The sequence below is a fragment of the Rhea pennata genome, chromosome 3, assembly GCF_028389875.1.
Source record: "Rhea pennata isolate bPtePen1 chromosome 3, bPtePen1.pri, whole genome shotgun sequence".
NCBI classification, from domain to species: Eukaryota; Metazoa; Chordata; class Aves; order Rheiformes; family Rheidae; genus Rhea; species Rhea pennata.
Genome location: NC_084665.1, coordinates 36,011,118 through 36,032,571, shown reverse-complemented (window position 1 = coordinate 36,032,571; position 21,454 = coordinate 36,011,118). Strand labels below are relative to the sequence as shown.

At 50.7% G+C, this 21,454-nt stretch overlaps 1 protein-coding gene across 4 annotated transcripts in view; it reads left to right on the top strand.

Annotated features, from left to right (window-relative positions):
* Positions 1-18,771, top strand: part of TMEM63B (transmembrane protein 63B) — a 59,768-nt gene extending 40,997 nt beyond the window's left edge. For 3 of the 4 annotated variants that reach the window (XM_062572004.1, XM_062572005.1, XM_062572001.1), the window contains 20 exons: positions 3,384-3,474; positions 4,328-4,365; positions 5,159-5,301; positions 5,577-5,628; positions 5,948-6,056; positions 6,623-6,693; positions 7,710-7,790; positions 7,976-8,099; positions 8,550-8,683; positions 8,836-8,973; positions 9,245-9,398; positions 9,713-9,819; positions 11,310-11,396; positions 13,215-13,280; positions 13,450-13,612; positions 13,808-13,913; positions 14,059-14,226; positions 14,424-14,539; positions 14,868-14,948; positions 16,158-18,771. In XM_062572004.1, the coding sequence (XP_062427988.1) occupies positions 3,384-3,474; positions 4,328-4,365; positions 5,159-5,301; positions 5,577-5,628; positions 5,948-6,056; positions 6,623-6,693; positions 7,710-7,790; positions 7,976-8,099; positions 8,550-8,683; positions 8,836-8,973; positions 9,245-9,398; positions 9,713-9,819; positions 11,310-11,396; positions 13,215-13,280; positions 13,450-13,612; positions 13,808-13,913; positions 14,059-14,226; positions 14,424-14,539; positions 14,868-14,948; positions 16,158-16,325 (2,197 nt within the window). In that variant the 3' untranslated portion in view covers positions 16,326-18,771. The remainder of the gene's footprint in view (positions 1-3,383; positions 3,475-4,327; positions 4,366-5,158; positions 5,302-5,576; positions 5,629-5,947; positions 6,057-6,622; positions 6,694-7,709; positions 7,791-7,975; positions 8,100-8,549; positions 8,684-8,835; positions 8,974-9,244; positions 9,399-9,712; positions 9,820-11,309; positions 11,397-13,214; positions 13,281-13,449; positions 13,613-13,807; positions 13,914-14,058; positions 14,227-14,423; positions 14,540-14,867; positions 14,949-16,157) is intronic. The other variant, XM_062572002.1, reaches the window with a different exon arrangement.
* Positions 18,772-21,454: the final 2,683 nt, after the last annotated feature.

Below are 21,454 nucleotides of genomic sequence, written 5' to 3'. Positions count from 1 at the left end.
ACCTATCACTTGTAAAGGAGCAGCCCAGGTGCTACTGTCTCTAGAGGATACGGAAATGCTCCTATTTTTGTGGCAGCTCCTTGCCCCCAAAGTCGAGCCATTGGAGTTGTGAAAACAAAGCTGATAGTAGCTGAGGGTTTGTATATAACACAAGGGACCCCTTGCTCATGCTTTGAATGTTTCAGTAGTGGTTGGCCCTGCTTTAGGGGTGTTCTGGCAGCTCTTTATGCTAATGTGTAGTTGGAGGAGTAAGGCGGAGGTAGCAGAGCTGTTCTGCTCCTGCCCTGAGGTCTAGGACACAGCTTTTGTGGAATAACACCTCCATCATCCCTATGATGGTGCTGTTCTCTCTCCAAGGCACCATTCCTTCCTGTTCCCCTGCGTCATCTGGGCTTGCTGAAACTCCCTGCTGACTGCCAAACCTAGTGGTGGAGCACGGCTGGTTTTGCTAACTGTAAGCTTCCAATGTTTGTGAAGCTCAGAGGAAATCTTGGCCTGATCTATGCTCCTCCAAGGCTGACAGCATCTTCCCATCATACCTATTCCTCTGTGCAGGCATAAAATGGTGAGCTAGGGACGCATGAAAGCAACCTAGCTCTTGAATGTGCAGCTCTTAGCAGGTGAGGGCATCATTCTCTGCGGCATCCATTTGCTTGAGAGCTGGTAGGTGCCTTTGTCCTTGTCAGGGCTTGAGGTAGCCATCAGCCCCCTTATTTGGTGATTCAGTCTGCACTGGGAGATTGTAGTAACCTACCTCCATACCTAAGGGCAGTGACTGCAGAGCCTTGCGGGGCTTGCCATCAACATGGCCATCTCCTGCACTGCAGCAAACCCTCTCTACAGTCTGCGTGGCAACCTGTCACCATGGCTGTCATGGCAGCCTGCCCTCCCCCATAGCCTGTGATTCCCTTGGCTTGAGATTGGCAATGCCTTGGATCTAGTTCTCCTTTGCTAGTAGTGCCAGCACCACACTTGGACTATGGGCATGAAGGAGGCCTCATGAATCCCACCCAAGTCCTCTCAGGTTTAGGGCCTGGGGCAACAATGCCTCTTCTCACTTTGTTAGTGCTTTACTTTAAAAAGCCTCTGACCAGACTGCAGATGCCCCCTGGGAGCTTCCCCTTGAGTATTCTATCCTAGGGATGGATGAGCACCCTTCTATCTTTCTAGCACTACAATTCCTTCCTAATTATTTTCTTTATTGTGCTTAGTTAGCATGATCTAATAATGTGGCACTCTTCTCAGGTATCTCATCCAGTACTGCTCTGCTCTCAGGTTTCTGGTACCAAGGAGACAAAAGCATGTTGTGGTGCTCTGTGTACCAGCTGCAAAGCCTCTGGAATTTTAGAGGGCTGAAGACCCAGGAGCCCCTATGATGCTCGCTCCATCCCTCCAGTGGAGCAGTGTGTTAGCCTGTGCAGTCACAAGGCTGCATGCTGGCTGTCTAATCTGCTCTCCTGTAGTCCCATGACCTTCAGCTAATCTCCTTTCCCCTCTCTGTCTTGCTTCCAGCTAGGGGCTCAGCAGGTGCTGCTCTGCTCTTCAAGGCAGCATGACCATTCCCTTCCCTTTGGCAGGGACATGAGAATCTTTGCTTGTTTTCCTTTGCAGTGTCATCCATCTCATATCTGGTGTTTGCCTCACAGCTATTTCTTCTCTAGGTTCTTGTCCATCTAATCCTTCTTGAGTTACAGGGAGACCATATTTTCATCTGTTTTTCTTTGCTTCTATCGTTTAGATCAACCATATCTCTTGCACCTCCAAGATCCCAGCCTGCTGTTGCTATTTTACAAGTGCTGTTTAACTGAACTATTTCCATGCTTCCTTTGCCAGCTCACTTCCACCTCTATTCATAATGAGGGCTATTGTCTGTCTTGGATGTTTCTGCTGCTGCAAGTATTTCTAGGTCCCTGCCTGTGTGTGGAGTAGAGCAGTCTGGGATATTCACCTCTCTTTCTTCCTGCCTTTCACCCTGCAACCATTCACTTGTATCTGCCTCCGCCACTCCTGCTCTAGAGATTTCCAGCCAACAGACCCAGGTCAGGCTATGGAGGAAGCTGAGCTGAGCTTGGCTTCGGGGAGCAAAGGCAATAATGGCTCTGCTGGATTTCTCCTTTTCTTGAGTTTCTCCTGTACTGAAGTGCTAAATGCAGGGAGGACTGGTAGAGCAAGAACATGGTCTGCCAGACTCCCAACTCCTCCTCTTTCCTAGGGCAAGCGTGTACTGCAGAGAACTGGCTATCCCAGCCGCCTTCCAGCAGGCGGGTGCCATGGCCTCTCTGAAGTGCTGGGGCTGCCGCCTCGCGGCCACACAGCGGGGCAGCAAGTTGGAGAGGGATCTCCTTAGAATCATAGAATTGGTAAGGTTGGAAGGGACCTTTGGAGAAACCCCCGAACGAGTGGCCCGTATGGGAATCGAACCCGCGACCTTGGCATTCGAACCCATGACCTTGGCATTATTAGCACCATGCTCTAACCAACTGAGCTAAACCAAATCCTTCCTTTGTCTGAACCCTCTTGCTGCAGGGTAAAGCATGCTTCAGGACAAGAGATTGCTGATGCTGTATCATATCCTTTAATTGCAATAGATGGAAGCAAATTATCCTAAAACAGCTATGGCTTTGCGTGCAGACGCTTAAAAATACCTAGTCAGTAGGTCCTGCTCTCTACCCTGGAAAGAGACAGCTGGAGAAGAGATCCCCCTTGGGCCAGTAGGCTGTTGCCCTCTAGGACAGCACCTAGTGGGCAATGGGCTGTGGGGGAGCCTCCCACGTGGGAATCCTGGCTGGCGCATGTAGCTATGCTTCATGCCACTCTGCTCCAGCTCCCCTGTGACTCTGGGCTGTGTTTTTTGCCTCTCAACCTCAGTAATACTCACTAGCAGAGAGCCTTGCAGGCCTCCAGCTCTGGACTCATCTTTATAGTTGCACTGCAAAGGGAAAACAGGAGCCCCCATCTGAACATCCACCCCATGCTGTGGTATGCACTCCTTCAAATCTCCTCTTCTTTTTCTAAACTCTGCACTAAACAGACTTAATCTCTCCTCTGTGGCAGCCACTGCCAGGCCCCCCTCGTAGGGGCTATTTTGTAAAGTGGTGCCTCTGAGAGAGGCAGGAAGGTTGCTGAAGGAGAAGCATCCATATCTGAGCCCACAAAGGCTGGCACAGCTGAGTCTTGTGTTTGTGAGCAGGCTCTGGATGCTGGTCAGTGCAGCACCATCTGAGGAGGGGCTCTCTGCTTACTGCTTTACTCTGTTCTTTGAGACTCCTCTCTCCATCTCACCTGGGGCAAATTCACCTGAATTACCTCTGATCTTCTGGGTGCTCTTGATTCCTGGCCAACCTGCCTCCTCTCATCTTTTAGTCCTCTGCTTGTCATTTTAGCGTGGCCTCCGCTCTACACTCTGACAACCATGACCGCTATGAGCGCCTCACCTCCGTCTCTAGCTCTGTGGACTTCGACCAACGGGACAATGTGAGTAGCAGCAAGCAGCAGAATCAAACACCTTGCCTTTGAGTGGCTAGGAGCTCACAGTTTGTGTGAACTAAGCACTCTTCAGAGACAGTGCTGTTTCGCTGTCGTAGAGCTTTAGGTCTAATACCTTGAGCATGGTGTAGAGCTCAAGGAGACATGGGAAGCATGTGACTTTTGGTCAGGTGCTTTAATCAGTAGTTTATACATCCCTGTAGTTCATTGGAGATCCCATCCAACCTTTAATCTTAGCTGCAACCCATAGTCATCAGGAGAAAGATGCCTGGTTCTTCCTCCTGTGTCACTGCAAAATGCCACTGCTGCTTTCTTCTCTAAGAGTAGGGGGGAGGTGCAGTTCAATAGAAAAATGGGGTGCAATGAATGGAGGAGGTGAACTTCCCAGGAGAAGTTCCTTCCCTGAGTGTACACTGAGGAGCACTAGTTTGATTTCCTCTGCCTCCTCAGTCCTTGCTGTGCTTCTCCTTCCCAGGGCAATGGCTGAAGTACCTGTAAGGTGAATTTTCTGAGTCTCCCTAGCCTGTGGAGAGCTGCTATCCTAAGTAAGAGCCTGTGAGTTTGCCCAGGAAGTTGAGCTACTAGTAGTCAGTGTGCAACCTGGTGACAAAGCTCAGCCTGTATCACGTCCCTTGGGACAGCATGTTGAGAGAACTCCTTCTCATGGGCTTGTCTATGGCCCTATGCTCCATGGTGATTGTGGTCTGTCCCATTCTTGTCCTGAGCCAGGGTCTGTGGCAGTGCAAGGAGACCAGCCTGGTCCCCTTAGCCTCTAAAGGAGGGAATAGCAATAAGGGAGCACAAAAGTGATGTGAGATCCTCCTGTCCTCTTTCTGCACAGGGTTTCTGCTCCTGGCTGACAGCCATCTTCAGGATAAAGTAAGTGTCCCGGGACCTGCATGGGGAAGAAGAAAAGCAAGTGCACGGAGTTGTGACACCTAATGCAGAACAGCTGCATGAAGTCACTGCTCTTGCTGCAGCTCCTTCTCTGAAGAACTCGCAGCCCGTATGGAGAGGACAAGCAAAGATGGGCCTAGTGGCCCACCTCACAAATGAGGAATCCTAGGGTCAATATAAAGGTGTCACAGTAAGTCTGTGACAGATGAGCATTCAAATGAGGCCTGCTCTGCCTCAGTCTCATCTCTTGACTCTCAAAAATACTGCCCACAGCTTTACAGAGATCTGCCCTGCCTGGGACTTCTTCTAGGGATGCTGTTGTCCAAGGAGGGCCCATGGCAATAAAGGTTAGACTGGAGGATGCAGGGAGACCCCTCCAGACTGATGCTCAAGAGTAGTCTTCTAAGAACTTCTGGCTTCAGAGCATGGTGGGACTGTGTCAGCAATCCAGTATCTCAGTAGGGGATGTAAGGCCCAGCAGGAGCAGCATGTTAGGTGTGGTTTGTGTGGGTCTGGCTGCCCTTCCCTGGTGGAGGAGGGCAGGGAGCATGGTGGATTGAGTTGCAGTAAATGTTGTGTGGTCAGGTTTCTGCCTGGGCTAGTTTAAGGCCAGATGCTGGGATCCCTACCAGGGGCTCTGCCACAGCTCTGCAGGGCACTGTCCTGGGACTCATTGTGGTCTAGTGATTGAAACTGTGCAGCCATCACCTAAAGTTTTTTTCCAGCACTCAGGAGAACCTAAAGGATTGCCTGACTGCCTTTCTCTACCTGACAGGGATGATGAGATCCGGGACAAGTGTGGGGGCGATGCAGTACATTACCTCTCCTTCCAGAGGCACATCATCGGGCTGCTGGTGGCTGTGGGCGTCCTCTCTGTGGGCATTGTGTTACCTGTCAACTTCTCAGGGGACTTGCTAGGTGAGAGCTGAGGTCTTCTGGCTGGGCTGAGGGGAGCTGCTTTCAACACCATGGCCCAGACCACTAAGGAGTAGTAGTAGGGCAGGATGGGACTAGACAAACCCCAATTCTTATACTGTGTTGTGAGATGGAGCATTCAAAAGGTCATGCTGGGTGACTTGTTTTTTGGGGTGTTTCACAGGTGAGCTTCCTGCCACACCCCAACCTGCTGGGTGCTCTGTGCCACAGCCTCCTGATATAACTGAATGTACCTGTGTCTGCCTCTCTGTTCCCAGAAAACAACGCCTACAGCTTTGGGAGGACAACTATTGCCAACCTGAATTCTGGGTATGTGTGGGCAGGGATGGGATGGGATATTTCAGGTCCCCAGGGTATATTTTGCAGATGCATACTTGTTATAACACCTCAGTTCCTCAAAGATTGTGTTGCTGCCCTCACCCTGAGGCAGCTGTTCCTGCTGTGTATCTGGTTCCTGTTTGCAGATTGAGCCCTTGGAAGTTGTTTGCAGGGCATGTAGATGCCATGCCAGTTACGCTGCCCATGGCCCCAGGGCCTTCAGTGGAACTCTGAGGGGCCTGGCCAGCCATATGCAGACTCGTAGTGACAGCCTTGTGTTGGCCTTTAAGTATAGTCTCTCTTGTGACAGGAATAACCTGCTGTGGCTGCACACGTCTTTCGCCTTCCTGTACCTGCTGCTGACGGTGTACAGCATGCGCCGACACACCTCCAAGATGCGCTACAAAGAGGATGATTTGGTGAGCAAAATCTGGCCACTGTTCAAGGTGCTGCTTCCCATGCCTTCTTGTCCAGCTGGGTGGCCTCAAAGAGGATACTGAGCACCCCTCTCCCTACAGTAGCTTGGGGCTTGCTCCTTTTGGCTGTTTCTTGGGTTCTGTTTGGAGGAACCTCAGAGGAGGTTGTTTTCCAGAGCTGTAATCTTGACTTCCAGTGGGGAAATCAGAGGCCTGTGCTGGGTTAAACATGTGTGGACCTCATACCTTCGCCAGGACTTGCTCCAGCTGCTACATGGGCTTTGGGCTCTCCCCAGTTGTCTCTGCCTTCCTTACTGCTTAAGGGTTACTGCCTCCATTTCTGTTCAAACCGCTGCAGTGTAGAGTGTAGCAGATTGACTGGGTGGTAGGGCTGCGTGTCAGGGTATGGGATATCAACAGCTAGCTGCCCTTTTTGATTGCCTTTCTGATTGAGGCTTGGGCCTTGCTGTTCTACTGCAGTCTGGTCTTTTGCACCACCCACATCTGCCAGCCCTCTCTTTCTCCCTTTTTCTTTATTTTTTTTTCCTCCCTCCCCATCATCATTCCAGGTGAAGCGAACTCTTTTCATCAACGGGATCTCAAAATATGCTGAGCCAGAGAAGATCAAGAAGCATTTTGAGTGAGTTTCCCTGTATGCCTAATTAAAGTCTATCCTAAAACCAGGATATTTTTCCTTGGGTAGTCCTACTGTTACTTGAGATGGCAATAATACATTCAGAGCAGAAATCTGGTCAAAATCAGTGAGCACTTTTGTTTTGGGAATCTTAAATTACACTTCTACAAAAAAAATACAGTAAATGTGAAATGTCTTTGGTTTGAACCTTGAGATTTACCTTATAGCTTGGGAGCTTTCTCTTTGCAGAGCCATAGTGGGTTAGCACGGAAATTAGTGGTGATGGTACATCACAAGATGTGGTCAAGTTCAGGAATGAGAAAGAGGTTCAGAGACGCTCAGAAAGTGTCTGTGGGATATTGTGCTGCTTTTTTGCCTTGATCTTGTGTTTGACAAAAAATATACAACTTTTTAAGCAAAAAAAAAAAAGAAAGAAAAAAAGAAAGAAAGAAAAAGAAAGAAAGAGAAAAATAAAATTCCTCTTCCATCAGGACCTCAGTAAACACACTGTAAGGAGTTTTAGAAGCATCCTAGAGAAAGGAGAAATGATTTGAACCCTTTGGGAACTCTTCTGCCTCTTTCTGACCCTAAGGCCTCTGGCAAAAGAAGCCGAAGAGGAGATGTGGGGTTGGAGGGGTGCCTTGCTGTCACAACTATAGTTTAAGTTTTTAAAAAAAAATTCTCCATCCCTTTCTCTCCTGCCTGCTCCAGCCGATGTGTTCTGTCCTTTCTCTAATCCCTTCTCCCATATTCTTGGAAATAACATGGATAGCCCCAATTCCTCCCAGGGCAAAAATCTGAAGAGACCTCCCATGTCAGAGCACAGAGGATACAGTGTTTCCTGTACACACTGCTTCCCTTGTAAAGGGCAGAGACTGCAGGCAGTTATCCTGTCCCTGGCAAGCTTTTACTGTGCTCCCTGACACTTGGCCCAAGGCAGGCGGAAGTCCTGGACACATGAGATTTCCTTGAGATGCAGATTTTGGTGCCACCTGTGATAGGCTGGTATTTCCTGTTTGTAGGGAGGCCTATGCCAACTGCACTGTTCTGGAGGCTCGTCCCTGCTATGACGTGGCCAGGCTGATGTTCCTTGATGCAGAAAGGTAACTCCTGGCATGGGGAGAGAGGGTGGGCTGTGGGGCAGGAGTGAGGGGAAGCTGCAGAGACAGGGCTAGGATGTGCCTGAGGTGATGAGTGAGCCCTTCTCAGAGGCTGGTCCTTGAATTTGATGCCACAGAGGCTTTTCTGAGCCATGTTCTTTCTTCCTTTCCCCCCTCTCCTGTTGCAGGAAGAAAGCTGAGCGTGGGAGAATCTACTTCACTAATCTGCAGAGCAAGGAGAACACCCCATCCATGATCAACCCCAAGCCCTGTGGTCACCTGTGCTGCTGTGTCATCAGGGGCTGTGAGGAGGTGTGGCACAATCATGAGGTGTTGGACAGAGGGGCTTGCAGGGTGTTGGGTGCAGGAAACTGTCTCTCTGCTGCCCATGTTGACTTCTAGTACTCTTGTTTCCTGACAGCCACTGTATACAGAAGCAGTCCTGGGATAGGAGCATGTTGCAGCCTCCTTGGCTCCTCTTGGCAGCTTGGGCTCTGTTTAAGGAAAATTAGCTCTTTTTTTCCTTTTCCCTATTACTGTGGCAAAGACAGAGTTCGCCCAGCTGCAAACAGCTTCCCATCCTCCATGCCACTGTTCTGTTTGCTCCTTCCTAACACTCAGATGCAGAGCTAACAAAGCTGCTGTCCTGCAAGCTGGTCTAGGTTGTCTTGGCTGCAGATCGTCTCCTTACAGTGCTGTTGTCATGGCATGAAGGGGTCAGGGATGTGAGGTCTCTGCTGTAACCTCTGTTGCCCTGCCCAGGTGGAAGCCATTGAGTACTACACTAAGCTGGAGGAGAAACTCAAAGATGACTACAAGCGGGAGAAGGAGAAGGTGAACGAGAAGCCTCTGGGGATGGCCTTTGTCACCTTTCACAATGAAACTATTACGGCCATGTGAGTGCAGAGGGGCCTGTCTTTCCCAGGAAGGTGACCTCTCCCAGCTCTCCTCTTAAATCAGAGTAATGCCCACACCAAACCACTCCTCCTTGGCTTTTCCATGCCAGCCCTCTTTGTCAGCATCTCTCTCTCTTTTCCTTCTTCTCCAGAATCCTCAAAGACTTCAATGCTTGCAAGTGCCAGGGCTGTGCATGCCGTGGGGAACCCCGGGCCTCCTCCTGCAGTGAGTCCCTCCATGTCTCCAACTGGACAGTCAGCTATGCCCCTGACCCACAGAACATCTACTGGTGAGCACTTCTGCAGGGGTTAGCAGGCCCCAAGGATGGGGAAAGGGGTGCACTCTCCGTGTGTCCCTCCCCTTCTGCTTCTCTGGTAACTAAATGATTTACTGAAGCCCATCTTGGCTGAGCTAGAGGGTCTGGTCTGACACAGGGTTGGGGGAAAGCCTGGGTCTGGTGCCCCAATGTCTGTTATGCAGTCTGGACTAGTGTTGCAGATGTGGGGCTCTGGAGTTGCCATTCTCCCTGTGTGGCCATTCTGATGCCGTCTCTTGCCCAGGGAACACCTCTCAATCCGGGGCTTCATCTGGTGGATCCGCTGCCTGGTTATCAACGTGGTCCTCTTCATCCTTCTCTTCTTCCTCACCACACCTGCTATCATCATCACCACTATGGACAAGTTCAATGTCACAAAGCCTGTGGAGTACCTTAATGTAAGGCCTTAGGAGAGGGATGCAGGACCATGGGTAGTAGTGAAATCACCCCAAGGCACAGCAGCTACTGCAGCCAAGGGGGCAGTAAGAGAGACTGTCAACCTGACAGCAAGGGAGGGAAGCTCCAGGAGAGGGGCTGGTATGCCCTGCTGTGCCCTCTTCAGCCTCTGGGAGGAGGTGCTGAGCCGGGCCAGGGGGCTGTGGCAGCTGTGGTGCTGGGCACTCAGCACTAGCTTCATCGCAGATCATCTCTGACTCACCTGAGAGCTGCTGCATCATGTGTAATGCGCAGTCTGTTCTCTGCCTCATTGCAGAACCCCATCATCACTCAGTTTTTCCCCACCCTGCTGCTGTGGTGCTTCTCTGCTCTGCTGCCCACCATTGTGTATTACTCTGCCTTCTTCGAAGCGCACTGGACCAGGTAAGCACAGCCAGTGCCTGTTCTTAGCCATACCAGCATGCTACCTGGGCACTTGACACTTCTCACAGAAGCAAGGGTTCTGGCTGGCTCCTCTTGCTTGAACTTCTGTTTCCCACTCCAAGACATGATGTTATGTGACACTTCTTGTACACTTTAGCATCTGTCAAACAACTGCCCTACCAGTCCCTGGCCATATATTGTTCTATGGCATGGTTGTTTGAGCTAAACTTGGTGTAGGTCTGCAAGCAGTGGGAGAAATATGGGAGAACTTGGGGCTGGTCACTGAGAGAAATACCAGCAGCAAGAGAAGCCTTGGCTAAGGTGAGTGGGAAGATGTAGCATGCCTGTACCCATGTGTAAGTCATAGCTTTTCCAAGGAAAAGTTGTCTTAGCTGTTATGGCTTCTGTCAATAGAGAATGTATTTGAAGTGCAAAGCACTAGCAAACACATTTGCATGTTTGATATGAGCTTTCTCTTCTGCTCTGTGTTGCAAAGACTTTGGTTGGGAGATGCCACCAGCTCTGAGGGATGCAGGTCAAGAGACATGAGGACTGATTGCAGAGAGTCCCCCAAAGAGCAAATGAGGATGATGCAAGGGCTGGTAGAGCCCGTGTGGAAAAGGTGGAGGAACTGAGACTCAAGAATAAACCTCAGACACATCAGAGAGAAAGGGGGAAATACTTATCAGTGTCAGTAATGGGCAGTGTGAGATTGGGATTTGACACTCAGAAGAGCTTTCTGATGAGAAGGATGCTAGATGCCTAAAACAGACTGCTTGGGACGGATGTGGGCTATGCTCAGGGAAGTTTGGCTGAGGAGCTTGCCCATACTGTTGGAAATGGGAGAGCTGAATCTCTCCTAGAATAGATCACCTTTATAGGTACCTTCTGGTTAAACAGTCTCCAATATTTGTCTATCCACACTTAAGCATAAGACATACTTAAACAGGCCTTCCCAGGCTGTGGGGTGAGATGCAACTAAAGGCTGCTAGGCAGTTCTGCCCTTTTCCACACTGCCTATGTCCCTGGTTCCACCACATGAAATATTGTAGGCCTTTTTCTGCTGGCACCTCTGATAGCTGCAGATTACTGAATGAAGCCAGTGTCTTCTCAACACATCATCCACTCGTTCCCTGGCTCTATAAAATGCTTACCCTGTCCCTTGTCTTCATCTTTCTCTCTCACTGTTGCCTCTGGGCCCTCTCATTTGTCTGTTTCCCCCCCCCCCTCGCCCCAGAAAGGGAAGGCTTCCTGAGTAGACACAAGCTTGTCTCCTCTTTGCCTCTGCTGTATCTCTTGTCACCTCTTCCGTGATAGCCTCTTCCTCCCTCTGTGGCCAGGCAGGATATGCGCAGGGGGAGACGTGGGCTCACTCTCCCACCTCTGGTCTGCTTGGGGGCATGCATCTGCCATGACTCTTGGTGACTGAGGTACTGCTTCTGGGAATAATGGAGTGACTGAAGGGTTAATTGCCTCTTCTCTGCCCTCAGGTCTGGAGAGAATAGGACAACCATGCACAAATGTTATACCTTCCTCATCTTCATGGTTTTACTGCTGCCTTCACTGGGCCTGAGCAGGTAGGTGTAGAGGGAAAGCAAAGCAAGTGCAGAGACCTGGAATGTGTGGAGGGCTGAGATGCACCTCTGTTTTCCTGCTCCGTGAGTGCTGGCCACTGTCCCCTTTGGGAGGTGTCATTTAATTCTGGTTAATGGACGAGGCTAGATCACACACAGTTGGGTTGTAATGAACTTGTTGAATCACGAGTAGCAACCGTTTGCATATAGGTCAGATAAGGCCATCACTACACCTCCTGCAGCTCTCTTCACATGTGCCTTGGTGTTGCTAATAACACCCAAAAACTTGGCATGCTCTATGGATGTATGTAAAAGGTCTGTTTGAGATCTGCTGATGAAGGAGATGTTCTCTACTTCTATGTTGAATCTGCACTCACAATTTTGTGCAAAACTAGTGAATTCTTCATTTGAGCCAGAACTGAGTAGGTTGTACTACTTGGGTGGGGAGGGTGGAATCACCTGTAGGGTGCAGAAATGCTTATCCTGGATACCCCAGTTTTTTCTTTGGGACCTATCATAATACGTTGACAAACAGTGTTGCATCAGCTGTCAGCCATCAGCATGGGCTCTAGGCACAGAACAGTGGCAAAGTGGGGAACAGCATGACTAAGAAGAAAGGAAAACTGGCGGGGGCTATTCACTGCAGTAGGGAATTACTTGGGCATTGTGGTGCAGGAGATCTACACCCACTAAACTGAGGCTTCTGATAAGAGACAGAAAAATAATTCTCCATCTCAGTGAGTGACTGCAACAAAGTTTCCCAGGTAGATTAAAAATGTCTTGTTGATATGATCTTATGATCTAGGCAAGTGAATGCTCTGAGGGTTTGCATTTTAAATGGGTACCATGTCTTTAAACAAATGGGATTGCCTTCTGAGCACAAAATCATGGTGCTGTTGCACTCAGAGCTTGGTACTCTGCCCTGAAGGTGTCAGAGGACCACACGGTTTTATTTGCAAGATCTAGAATCAAGGGAAATAGGATTTGCTTCTCTCATAAGTATTTTAATGTCTGTACTTGAGGGTACCTTGTACTAGTTTTTGCTATAGAGTCAATCACCTGTTGTTCTTTGCATGGAGAAAGGAAAATATTTTACTGACAGGATCAGGGCAATGAGAGAAAAGCGCATATAAGAATGGGAAATTTTACATCCTTTTTTGGGTTGTCTTGTTTTTCCTGATGTTCAGCTTACCCAAGTGCCAGTGACAGTCCCAAGAGAACAATAAGGATTATGGTTAAAAATTCAGGTCTTTTTAGAGCACCTTCCATTTGTTTGCGTGTGTATGTCTGTATAATATCACAACTTTCTGTTTTGTACTGAATTACTGTTTTAAACTATGTTGTTTAAAAGAAGTAATAACCATCACTTCACTTGAGCTTTTATACTTGCTAAAGCAAGAAAAAGCTGGTTCCTGTTTTATTAAAGCTCCTCTGTAAAGTAGTAACATAAAACAATACACCTTCCATGCTGCATACTTGGGAACAGGAGAGAGTGAAAACGAAAACTGGTATACTGTCCCCTGCAGTGTGCATCTCAACAGGATGTGGCTTTTGCCAGTAGGGTTTACATGCACTAAAGACTTTACTCTTTACTAACACTAGAGAGAGGAAGACCACAGCTGGTGGGCCCTATGAGATGACACCCTGTCCTGACTGTATGTCTGGCTATGTAGACCTGCCTGTTAGCACTGTAGTTAGTTCTACAGAGTGGTCAAGGTGCAGGGGCACGTTCACATGTCCTTGTCTACAAACCTCTCTGCTCACATTGAACTCTTTCAATTATTTTTCCCTTTTTTCTTCCCCTCTGCTGTTTCCCCACAGCTTGGATGTATTTTTCCGCTGGTTATTTGACAAGAAGTTCCTAGCTGAAGCTGCGGTACGATTTGAGTAAGTGGAGGAGGAGAGAAGGGCCCCTGTTGTAATGGGGAATCCTTGCTGACATCCAAAGGTCCACATGGCCTTGCCTCCTGCACCTGGGGCTTCTGGCCCATCCCTTACACAGCCTTGTGGTAGAGGGAATACCTCCTGTAGCCTTTTCTCACTCTCTTCTCCTCAGGTGTGTGTTTCTGCCAGATAACGGGGCCTTTTTTGTGAACTATGTCATCGCCTCTGCCTTCATTGGGAATGCCATGGACCTGCTGCGCATCCCTGGCTTGCTCATGTATATGATACGCCTATGCCTGGCCCGCTCAGCTGCTGAACGGCGAAATGTCAAGCGAGTATGTAGGGGGGCTGGGGGGACAGGATTATGGCTTCTATTTGGGGCTGAAAGTGCTCTGTTGGGGCACCCGCACACCTTGGCCTACCAAATGCTGTTATGTAATGTGGGTGTAATGTGCAGACAGAGGGGTGTCATTTAGCACCCTTGCTTGGCTTCTGGGGCTGTGCTGACAGGCCTCTGCTCTTTCCTGCAGCACCAGGCTTATGAGTTTCAGTTTGGGGCCGCTTATGCCTGGATGATGTGTGTCTTCACTGTGGTCATGACGTATAGCATCACCTGTCCCATCATTGTCCCCTTTGGTAAGCAATGCCCCTCCACATCCCTGTATTGGAGGATAGCAGGGAGAGCTCTGGAGGGGAACAGGATGGAGTGGGGAAAGATATTACTGGTAGGTTAGAGGCATTAGGAAAGACTTTGTTTCCCTTCTCTGCTGATATCTCTCAGGGCTCATGTATATGCTGCTTAAGCACTTGGTAGACCGGTACAACCTGTATTATGCCTACCTGCCTGCCAAGCTGGACAAGAAAATCCATTCGGGGGCCGTGAACCAGGTTGTTGCAGCCCCTATCCTCTGCCTCTTCTGGCTTCTCTTCTTCTCCACCATGCGCACAGGTAAATGCCAGGGGAACTTGTGGGAAGCTTGCCCCTGCCAAAGTGCCTTGCTTTTGGCCTCTTTCAACACCCAGTTACAGACCAACTGGCCATGGCCAAGTCTTGCCGAGCCATGCTCCTGGCAGTTGCCTGGATAGAACACAGCCAGAGCTGCTGTGACATTGTGATTTTTTTCTTTTTCTTTTGTCTTGTCCCAGGGTTCCTGGCCCCGACTTCCATGTTCACCTTTGTGGTCCTTGTGATCACCATTGTGATCTGCCTTTGTCATGTTTGCTTTGGGCACTTCAAGTATCTCAGTGCTCACAACTACAAGGTGAGGCTCGGTGCTGGGTTAGGGGAGTGTGGAGCCCTTCCTGTGGGAGCACAACTTAGTAGTCAGACAGCAGAAGCTTTGGGGGGGCACCAGCCTTGCCCTGTGAGCTTGGTCACCGGCAGAGCCTTTGGAACTCCACGTTCCCTGAGGGGAAAGTTTTCCAAGCAGTCTAGAGCTAGACTGTGTCTGTGCCATGGGATGCTCCTCCTATACTTTATGCAGAGCTCTAGCCCTTAATGGAGTGTGGCTCCTGCAGCAAGCTTGGGGACAATAAGACAGCAAATGTGTGTGTTGCCCTGGCATTCTCTTGATCTTTCCTTTACCACAGATTGACCACACAGAGGTGGATGCTATAGAAAGCAGGCAGAATGGGAGACCTGCCACCAACCTGCCAGCTCCCAAATCCACAGTAAGTTGTTGTCCACACCTCTATGCCCTGGCACACTCCTTACCCAGGTTTAGGAGGGAGGAGGTACCCCTGTATGTTTTCTTTCTTGTCCAAGTGCCTCACTCTCGGCCTTTATCAAGCAGCACCCAAAGCCTCCTGATGAGGGTGGAAGGCAAGTATTGGGCCTCATGCCACTCACCTAAGATGGGTGATGAATTTTAATCCTCCCTCTGCCCACCCCACACCCTTTTCCTCCATTCCCCAGATGCTGTGTGATCACTTTCTGCCTCTCTCTCAGCCAGCACAGTAAATTCAGACCATCCAAGTCTCCTTTCTTGTTCTGCATCTCTGACGCACTGTGGGTGATAGCCTTTCCTGATGGACAAAGGCTTTCACCCACAGTGCTGGCCCTCAGGCCAATGCAAAGGGATCTCTGTAGGAATTATATTGAAAGCAAAGAAAATGCTTTTTCTGCTCAAAGCCTTAGGAGATTCCCCCTGCCTAATTTTGAGATCCCAGGTTCAGTCTTCTGAACTTCTTCTTTGCTTGCTTGCTCTATTCCAGATACTTTCTACCACAGTAAGTTTTTTTTCTTTTCTTTTCTTTTTTTTTTTTTTTTTTTTAGCTGTGACTGAGGTCTTTGCAGAGAAAGGGGTGCTTGAGGAGCTGCTGGGCTCCTTAATGCTCCCCAGCTGAGCATTGTAGGGGAGATCTCCTGGCTGGACACTGCTGCCCATGATAGGCTGCAGCTGCACCCTTCTCTCTGTTCTGCTGTTAGGCCCAGAGTGCTAAGGCAGAGAGTTTGTATTGCAGCTCCTGCATCCACCCGGTCTCTTCTCTGTGCCCAGGAGTCCTGAACAAAGGAGGAGGGAGAGTTCCTTTTCTGGGTAGCTCAACGCAAGCATGTGTATCTGTGGGCTCAATGCAGTACTTTGACTAATCTCTGAATTTAATCCCTGAATAGCTCGAAGTGGAGCCTCCTGCTCTCTAGGGAGAGCTAGGCTTTGACGTGCATATGTAATAGGTTTTTTCACAGCATGACCTTCCCCATCCCCTAGGTCTCCTGTGCAGTCTGAGGGAACCATTTCTTGCCTTTTCAGCTTACATGGTGCTTCAGCCCCCTGTGCTTTGCTGCCCTGAATCCCCCAGGGGCTGTGAGAAGCTCCTGGAGCTCACTTGTGTTTCTGCTCTCCCTGCCCCAACCCACACCCTTGTTTTGTGTGGCCCTAGCAGAAGTACATCGCCCAAGTGCTGCAGGACTCCTCACCGGAGGGCGAAGCAACCGAGTCCGAAGAGCAGGGGTCCCAGGATGAAGAGCTCATCAACGCAGATGGCATGAACGACACAGATTTCCAGTCGTGTGAGGACAGCCTGATAGAGAATGAGATCCACCAGTAGGGACCTCAAAAGGAGGGAGGAGAAAGAGTCCCAGGCACCAGGCAGGCTGCTGAACACTGAGACAGAGAAAAATTGAATGAAGCGAGCAGGCAGGGAGGGTGCCAGATGCTGCTGTTGCCCACCCCCAGGGCCACTACCTTCAGTGAGGGCAGGGGCATTGAGGCTCTCCATTTCTCTGCCCCACCACCTCTGCCACTGCTCCTTCAGGCGCTTGGCTGGGCAGCTGCAAGGGACATGCTCATTACTAGCCACCTTCTTTTAACACATATTCAGACCACAGAACCCCAGGGGCTGGGAAGGAAGGTGACTTTGACCCCTGCTGAGCTTCTTTGGTGAACCAGGAGGACCCAAGAGAGCAGGAAAATTGGGTGCTTTGTGGGGACGGGTTGAACATTGGGGGTAAGGGGAACCTTCAGGCACCCTTGGGACTCTAGGGAAGGCCCCTCTGTCCTCCATCCTCCTGATGAGAAACAGGAACACTAATAACTTATTAGATTTACAGGCAAGCAACAAACAAAGCTTTAACCAACATATTGGCAGTCTCCATTAGTGAAGAGCTGGGGAAGGGGGGTGGCTTTGGGTCACTAGGGAGCTGTTGTGTCTGCAGAGCTGTCATCTCTTCTCTCCATGGCCACGTGGGCCATTGCTCAGCATCTGGCCATGCCCTGCACCTATCCCTGCATCCCTTAGCCCTAGGTGGGGAATTGGTGTCACCCACCAAAAGCAAGGCTAGAGCAATGTGCTGAGTGGTTGGGCAGCCCCATGCAGGGTGAGAGGTGCTGAGGGCATTTTTCACAGCTAGGAGGAGGCATAGGCAGCTTCTCTCCAAGGTGATGCCCCTTGCCCCTCCCAAGGCTCACAGCTGGAGGTATGCCACATCCTTTTAAGTAGCATTTTTTTGCACATTTTTGCTCCCCTTTCAAACAAAAATCAACCTGACCCCTGCCTCCTACCCAGCCCCCTGTGCTGCCCTGTGTCTGCCCAGCCACACTGGGCACAGGGAGGACTGGGTTGTGGGGGGTCTCCTGGGTGCTATGGAGAGGGGAGAATGGGCCTGGACCACAGAGCCCTTGGCACATGCAGAGTTGGCATTGCGTGGTTGACACTGGGCTGCTGCCTTCCCTGCCACCTGCAAGTCTCTGCTCAATGCAGTAGGAGGTCAGAGAGGGAAGGAGCCCTCTCCCAGTAAGCCCACCATTTTCATGAGGGCAAGGGCCTCATGGGCCTGTGCTGGCTATATTTATAAGCTTCACCTCTGTGGGCTGGACATAGGCTCACCTGGCCTCACCCAACCCGAGAGGGGGAAGTCATTCTTTTCCAGTCTCTGCCCTTGCTGCCCTCCCTGGTGATGGGCATGTCCCAAAGGCAAGGAGGGGACAGGAGGGATGTGAGAGGGGCCCTGGGCCAGGGGCAGGCCCAAGACCTGCAGGTAGGAGACGTAGACTGAAGACCCTGGTGCACGCAGGGAGACTTGACCCTATTTGAAGGTTCTTGTGAGGATGTTTTTGGTCAGGATCAGTTGCCCTCAGTTGCTTCCTCCTCTCCCCTTGTGTAAAATGTAAAGGAAAATAAATTTCCCTGCTATTGAACTGTATTTATTTCCCTGAATCCTCTGCCACCACCTTGTTTGGTGCTCATTGCTGATGTTTGCCTGTCTTCTGAGGGCTGCTCTGCCTCCAGCTTGCTGGAGCGGTGCCTGGTGCCCTGTGGGGTCTCCTAGGGCTGCGGGGAAGGGGACAGTCTTTTACTGTTTTATTCACCATTTCTGGCCCTGGAGCTCAAAGCACTTTATAGACTCAACTGACCGAAGATTCAGCCCTTCCAGTTCTGCTCTGGGGAAGGGCAGTCACAACTGATTGCTTCTTTTCTCCCCCTTTCCCCTGCCAGAGGAGGGGATCCTGAGGCACAGAGCAGGTACAGGGCTTATCCCATGTCACATGGCTCTGGGAAGGATGTAGCTGTCTTTTCCATACACCTCTCTAATAGGAATTCCAGGCCCGGGGGAACTAGGGGGCAGAGGGGAGGAGACATGAGTTTTGGAGGCAGGGAGAGGGGAGGCTGGCCCCGAGCAGCCGCACTGGGGCTGAAAAGGGTGCAGGGTGTGGAAAGGCATGTTGATTGTCACCCATCCCCTCCTGGGACAGGCTAGAAATGAAATCAGCATGTGCGATGAGAGCTCCCAGCATGGTCCCAGGCTGGAGCGGGGAGGATGTTGATCCTGCTTCCATATTTCCGAACCCATCTAGCACCCTTCTCTCCCCACCCCCACATGGCAGGCTGGCTGGGATGGCTCCAGGCTCTGTACGCACAGTTGCAGCCCCAGGGCTGCCTCTGTGGCTGTCGAGGTGGTGGCCAGGCTCTTCCCACGGAGACCTGTGTTCTGATTGGCACTGTCTGTGTAGAGATGTGTATAATACCCTGTATATATTTGTGTACAAAAGAAAAAAGGAAAAAAAAAAGAAGCTGTTGTTCTTGTGGTCTGTCTTTGTGGAACGGGGTGGAGTTGGGACCTGAGAGGAGAGATGTTGGCTGCAGCTAGAATGCAGGAGCATGTGTGGTTCAGGGGGAAGAATGGGGGTTTGTGTGGTGTGTTAGCAGCACAGCCAGATGGGTCTTGGTGCTTTTCCTCAGCCCCTCGCTACCCGCCTCAGTACCATCTCTGCACACAGGGCAAATCTCAGCAGCAGTGCACATGGCAGCTCATGATAGGTTCCTGACTGGATGTATTTCCTAGCTTGGTGAAGGTGGATGGGCAGCTGAAGGCTTTGTGAAGGATGCCAGGCCCCTGGAGTACAGCAAAGCTGGAAGTGCTCTCTGCTGTGTGATGCTCCCTGTAGCTGAGCACTCTTCTAAGCCCACCAGCACACCCTGGGCACGCAGCAGCTAGATGGACTCAGGCTGTTCGCTGCTGCTGTTAAACATAGGCTGAAGCATGGGTGTTTTCCAGCCAGTTGGCACTCCGGCCTCTTTGGCTAAGCGGAGTCACTACATGTGTGTGCAGTGTCTTCTGAGGGCTGCTCTGCCTCCAGCTTGCTGGAGCGGTGCCTGGTGCCCTGTGGAGTCTCCTAGGGCTGCGGGGAAGGGGACAGTCTTTTACTGTTTTATTCACCATTTCTGGCCCTGGAGCTCAAAGCACTTTATAGACTCAACTGACCGAAGATTCAGCCCTTCCAGTTCTGCTCTGGGGAAGGGCAGTCACAACTGATTGCTTCTTTTCTTCCCCTTCGCCTGTTGCAGTAGTGGGGAAGTGAGGTGTGGGGAAGTGAGGTGTGCCTGCACCAGTACAGGCTGGGAGCTGACCTGTTGGAAAGCAGCTCTGCACAGAAGGACCTGGGAGTGCTGGTGGACAGCGAGTTGACTATGAGTAAGCAATGTGCCCTTTTGGCCAAGAAGGCCAATGGTATCGTGGGGTGCATTAGCAAGAGTGTTGCCAGCAGGTCAAGGGAGATAATCCTGCTGCTCTACTCAGCCCTGGTGAGGCCACATCTTGAGTACTGTGTCCAGTTCTGGGCTCCCCACTACAAGTGACATCGAGCTGCTGCAGAGAGTCCACAGTAGGGCTACAAGGATGATCAGAGGGCTGGAGCACCTGCCCTATGAGGAACAGCTGCGAGAGCTGGGCCTCTTCAGCCTGGAGAAGAGAAGACTGAGAAGGGATCTTACCAATGTCTATAAATACCTGGAGGGAGGGCGTCAAGGGGATGGGGCCAGACTCCAGCAATGCTTAGTGACAGGACAAGAGGCAACAGGCACAAAATGAACCATAGGAAGTTCCGCCTGAATATGAGGAGGAATTTCTTTCCTGTGAGGGTGACAGAGCATGGGAACAGCTTGCCCAGAGAGGTTGTGGAGTCTCCTTCTCTGGAGATATTCAAGGCTTGCCTGGATGTGATCCTGACTAACATTCTCTAGGTGACCCTGCTTGAGCAGGTTTGTTGGACTAGATGATCTCTAGAGGTCCCTTCCAACCTTACCGATTCTGTGATTCTGTGTAGGCCCCTGTGAGGATGATGGACTGGTGACCCCAGCCAGCCTGGTTGCACCTCACCTTGCTCAGGCACAGATGTATTTGACGCCTCATGCACCACAGCCCTGTTCTGAGTCGAAGCAAGCTGCATCCCTGCTACCTGGCTGCCTCAGAGTTCAGGTTTGTGTGTGGGACCAGCATGCTCCTCCACAAGCTTGGTGCAGGGTGAACACAGGGCAAAAGGCACTCCCTGGTAGCCTGCAATCGAAAGACAAAGAAGAGGTGACACCTGAGCACGGACACAAACAACAGTAGGAACAAAATGAGAGGCACATTACCTGCTGCCAAATTCCCCATAGGCATCACTACAAAGGAAAGCTTGAAGAGAAAATAACAAGGAAATTGTGCAGGTATTTGCAGGAAATTACACCCAAGAACAAGAGGCAAGACACAGACAGCCCATGGGAAGAAGTTACACCAGAGCTATCTCAAACCCCATGAGAGTCAGCTAAGGAGCTTGCAATGCAAGGGTTAGCAGTGCACCAGCCTTTTGGCTGATACTGTGATGCAGTGCTCCCCTCCAGCACACCAGAGTATGGTAGCACATGGCCTCCTTCCACCTGTACCAGCTGGGATGGGTGGGCAGCACCAGCTGTTTGCAAGTGGTTCTTCTGGGAGCCCTCAGCAGTGTAGAATCACTTCAGCTCAGCCCAAGTGTGCTCTGAGCTTGTGTGTCCTTTACTCCCTGGAGGTGGGGACAGGGAGAAGGCAGCTCTGACAGGTCCTGGCCAGAGCTGGAGCTTTCTCTTGTGTGTACAGTGGCACAGCTATGCTTTGTCTGGCTTTGAGTGTCCTGGTTGCCCTTCCCTCAGGCAGCACCGCTGCTCCTGACCCTGTGTGCAACTTGGGGTAACCTTGCTTAGCAAGGAGTTCGTCTCTCTTCTCTTGAATCTGCTCTTTGTGCTCTTCTCCTGTTTTCTGTTCTTCTGCTGTGTCTCAGCATCACAGCTGGGCAAAGTGCTGTTTCAGCCTCTCCCCCAAGGCTCAAACTGGCCAAGGATTGCATTTCCTCTCCTCCCCCTCTGCTCCACAAACTACCAGCATAAGCATTACTCTGAGAAAGAAGTGGTGCAGAGCCCTTGGTTCAGCCCAGCCCCACAGC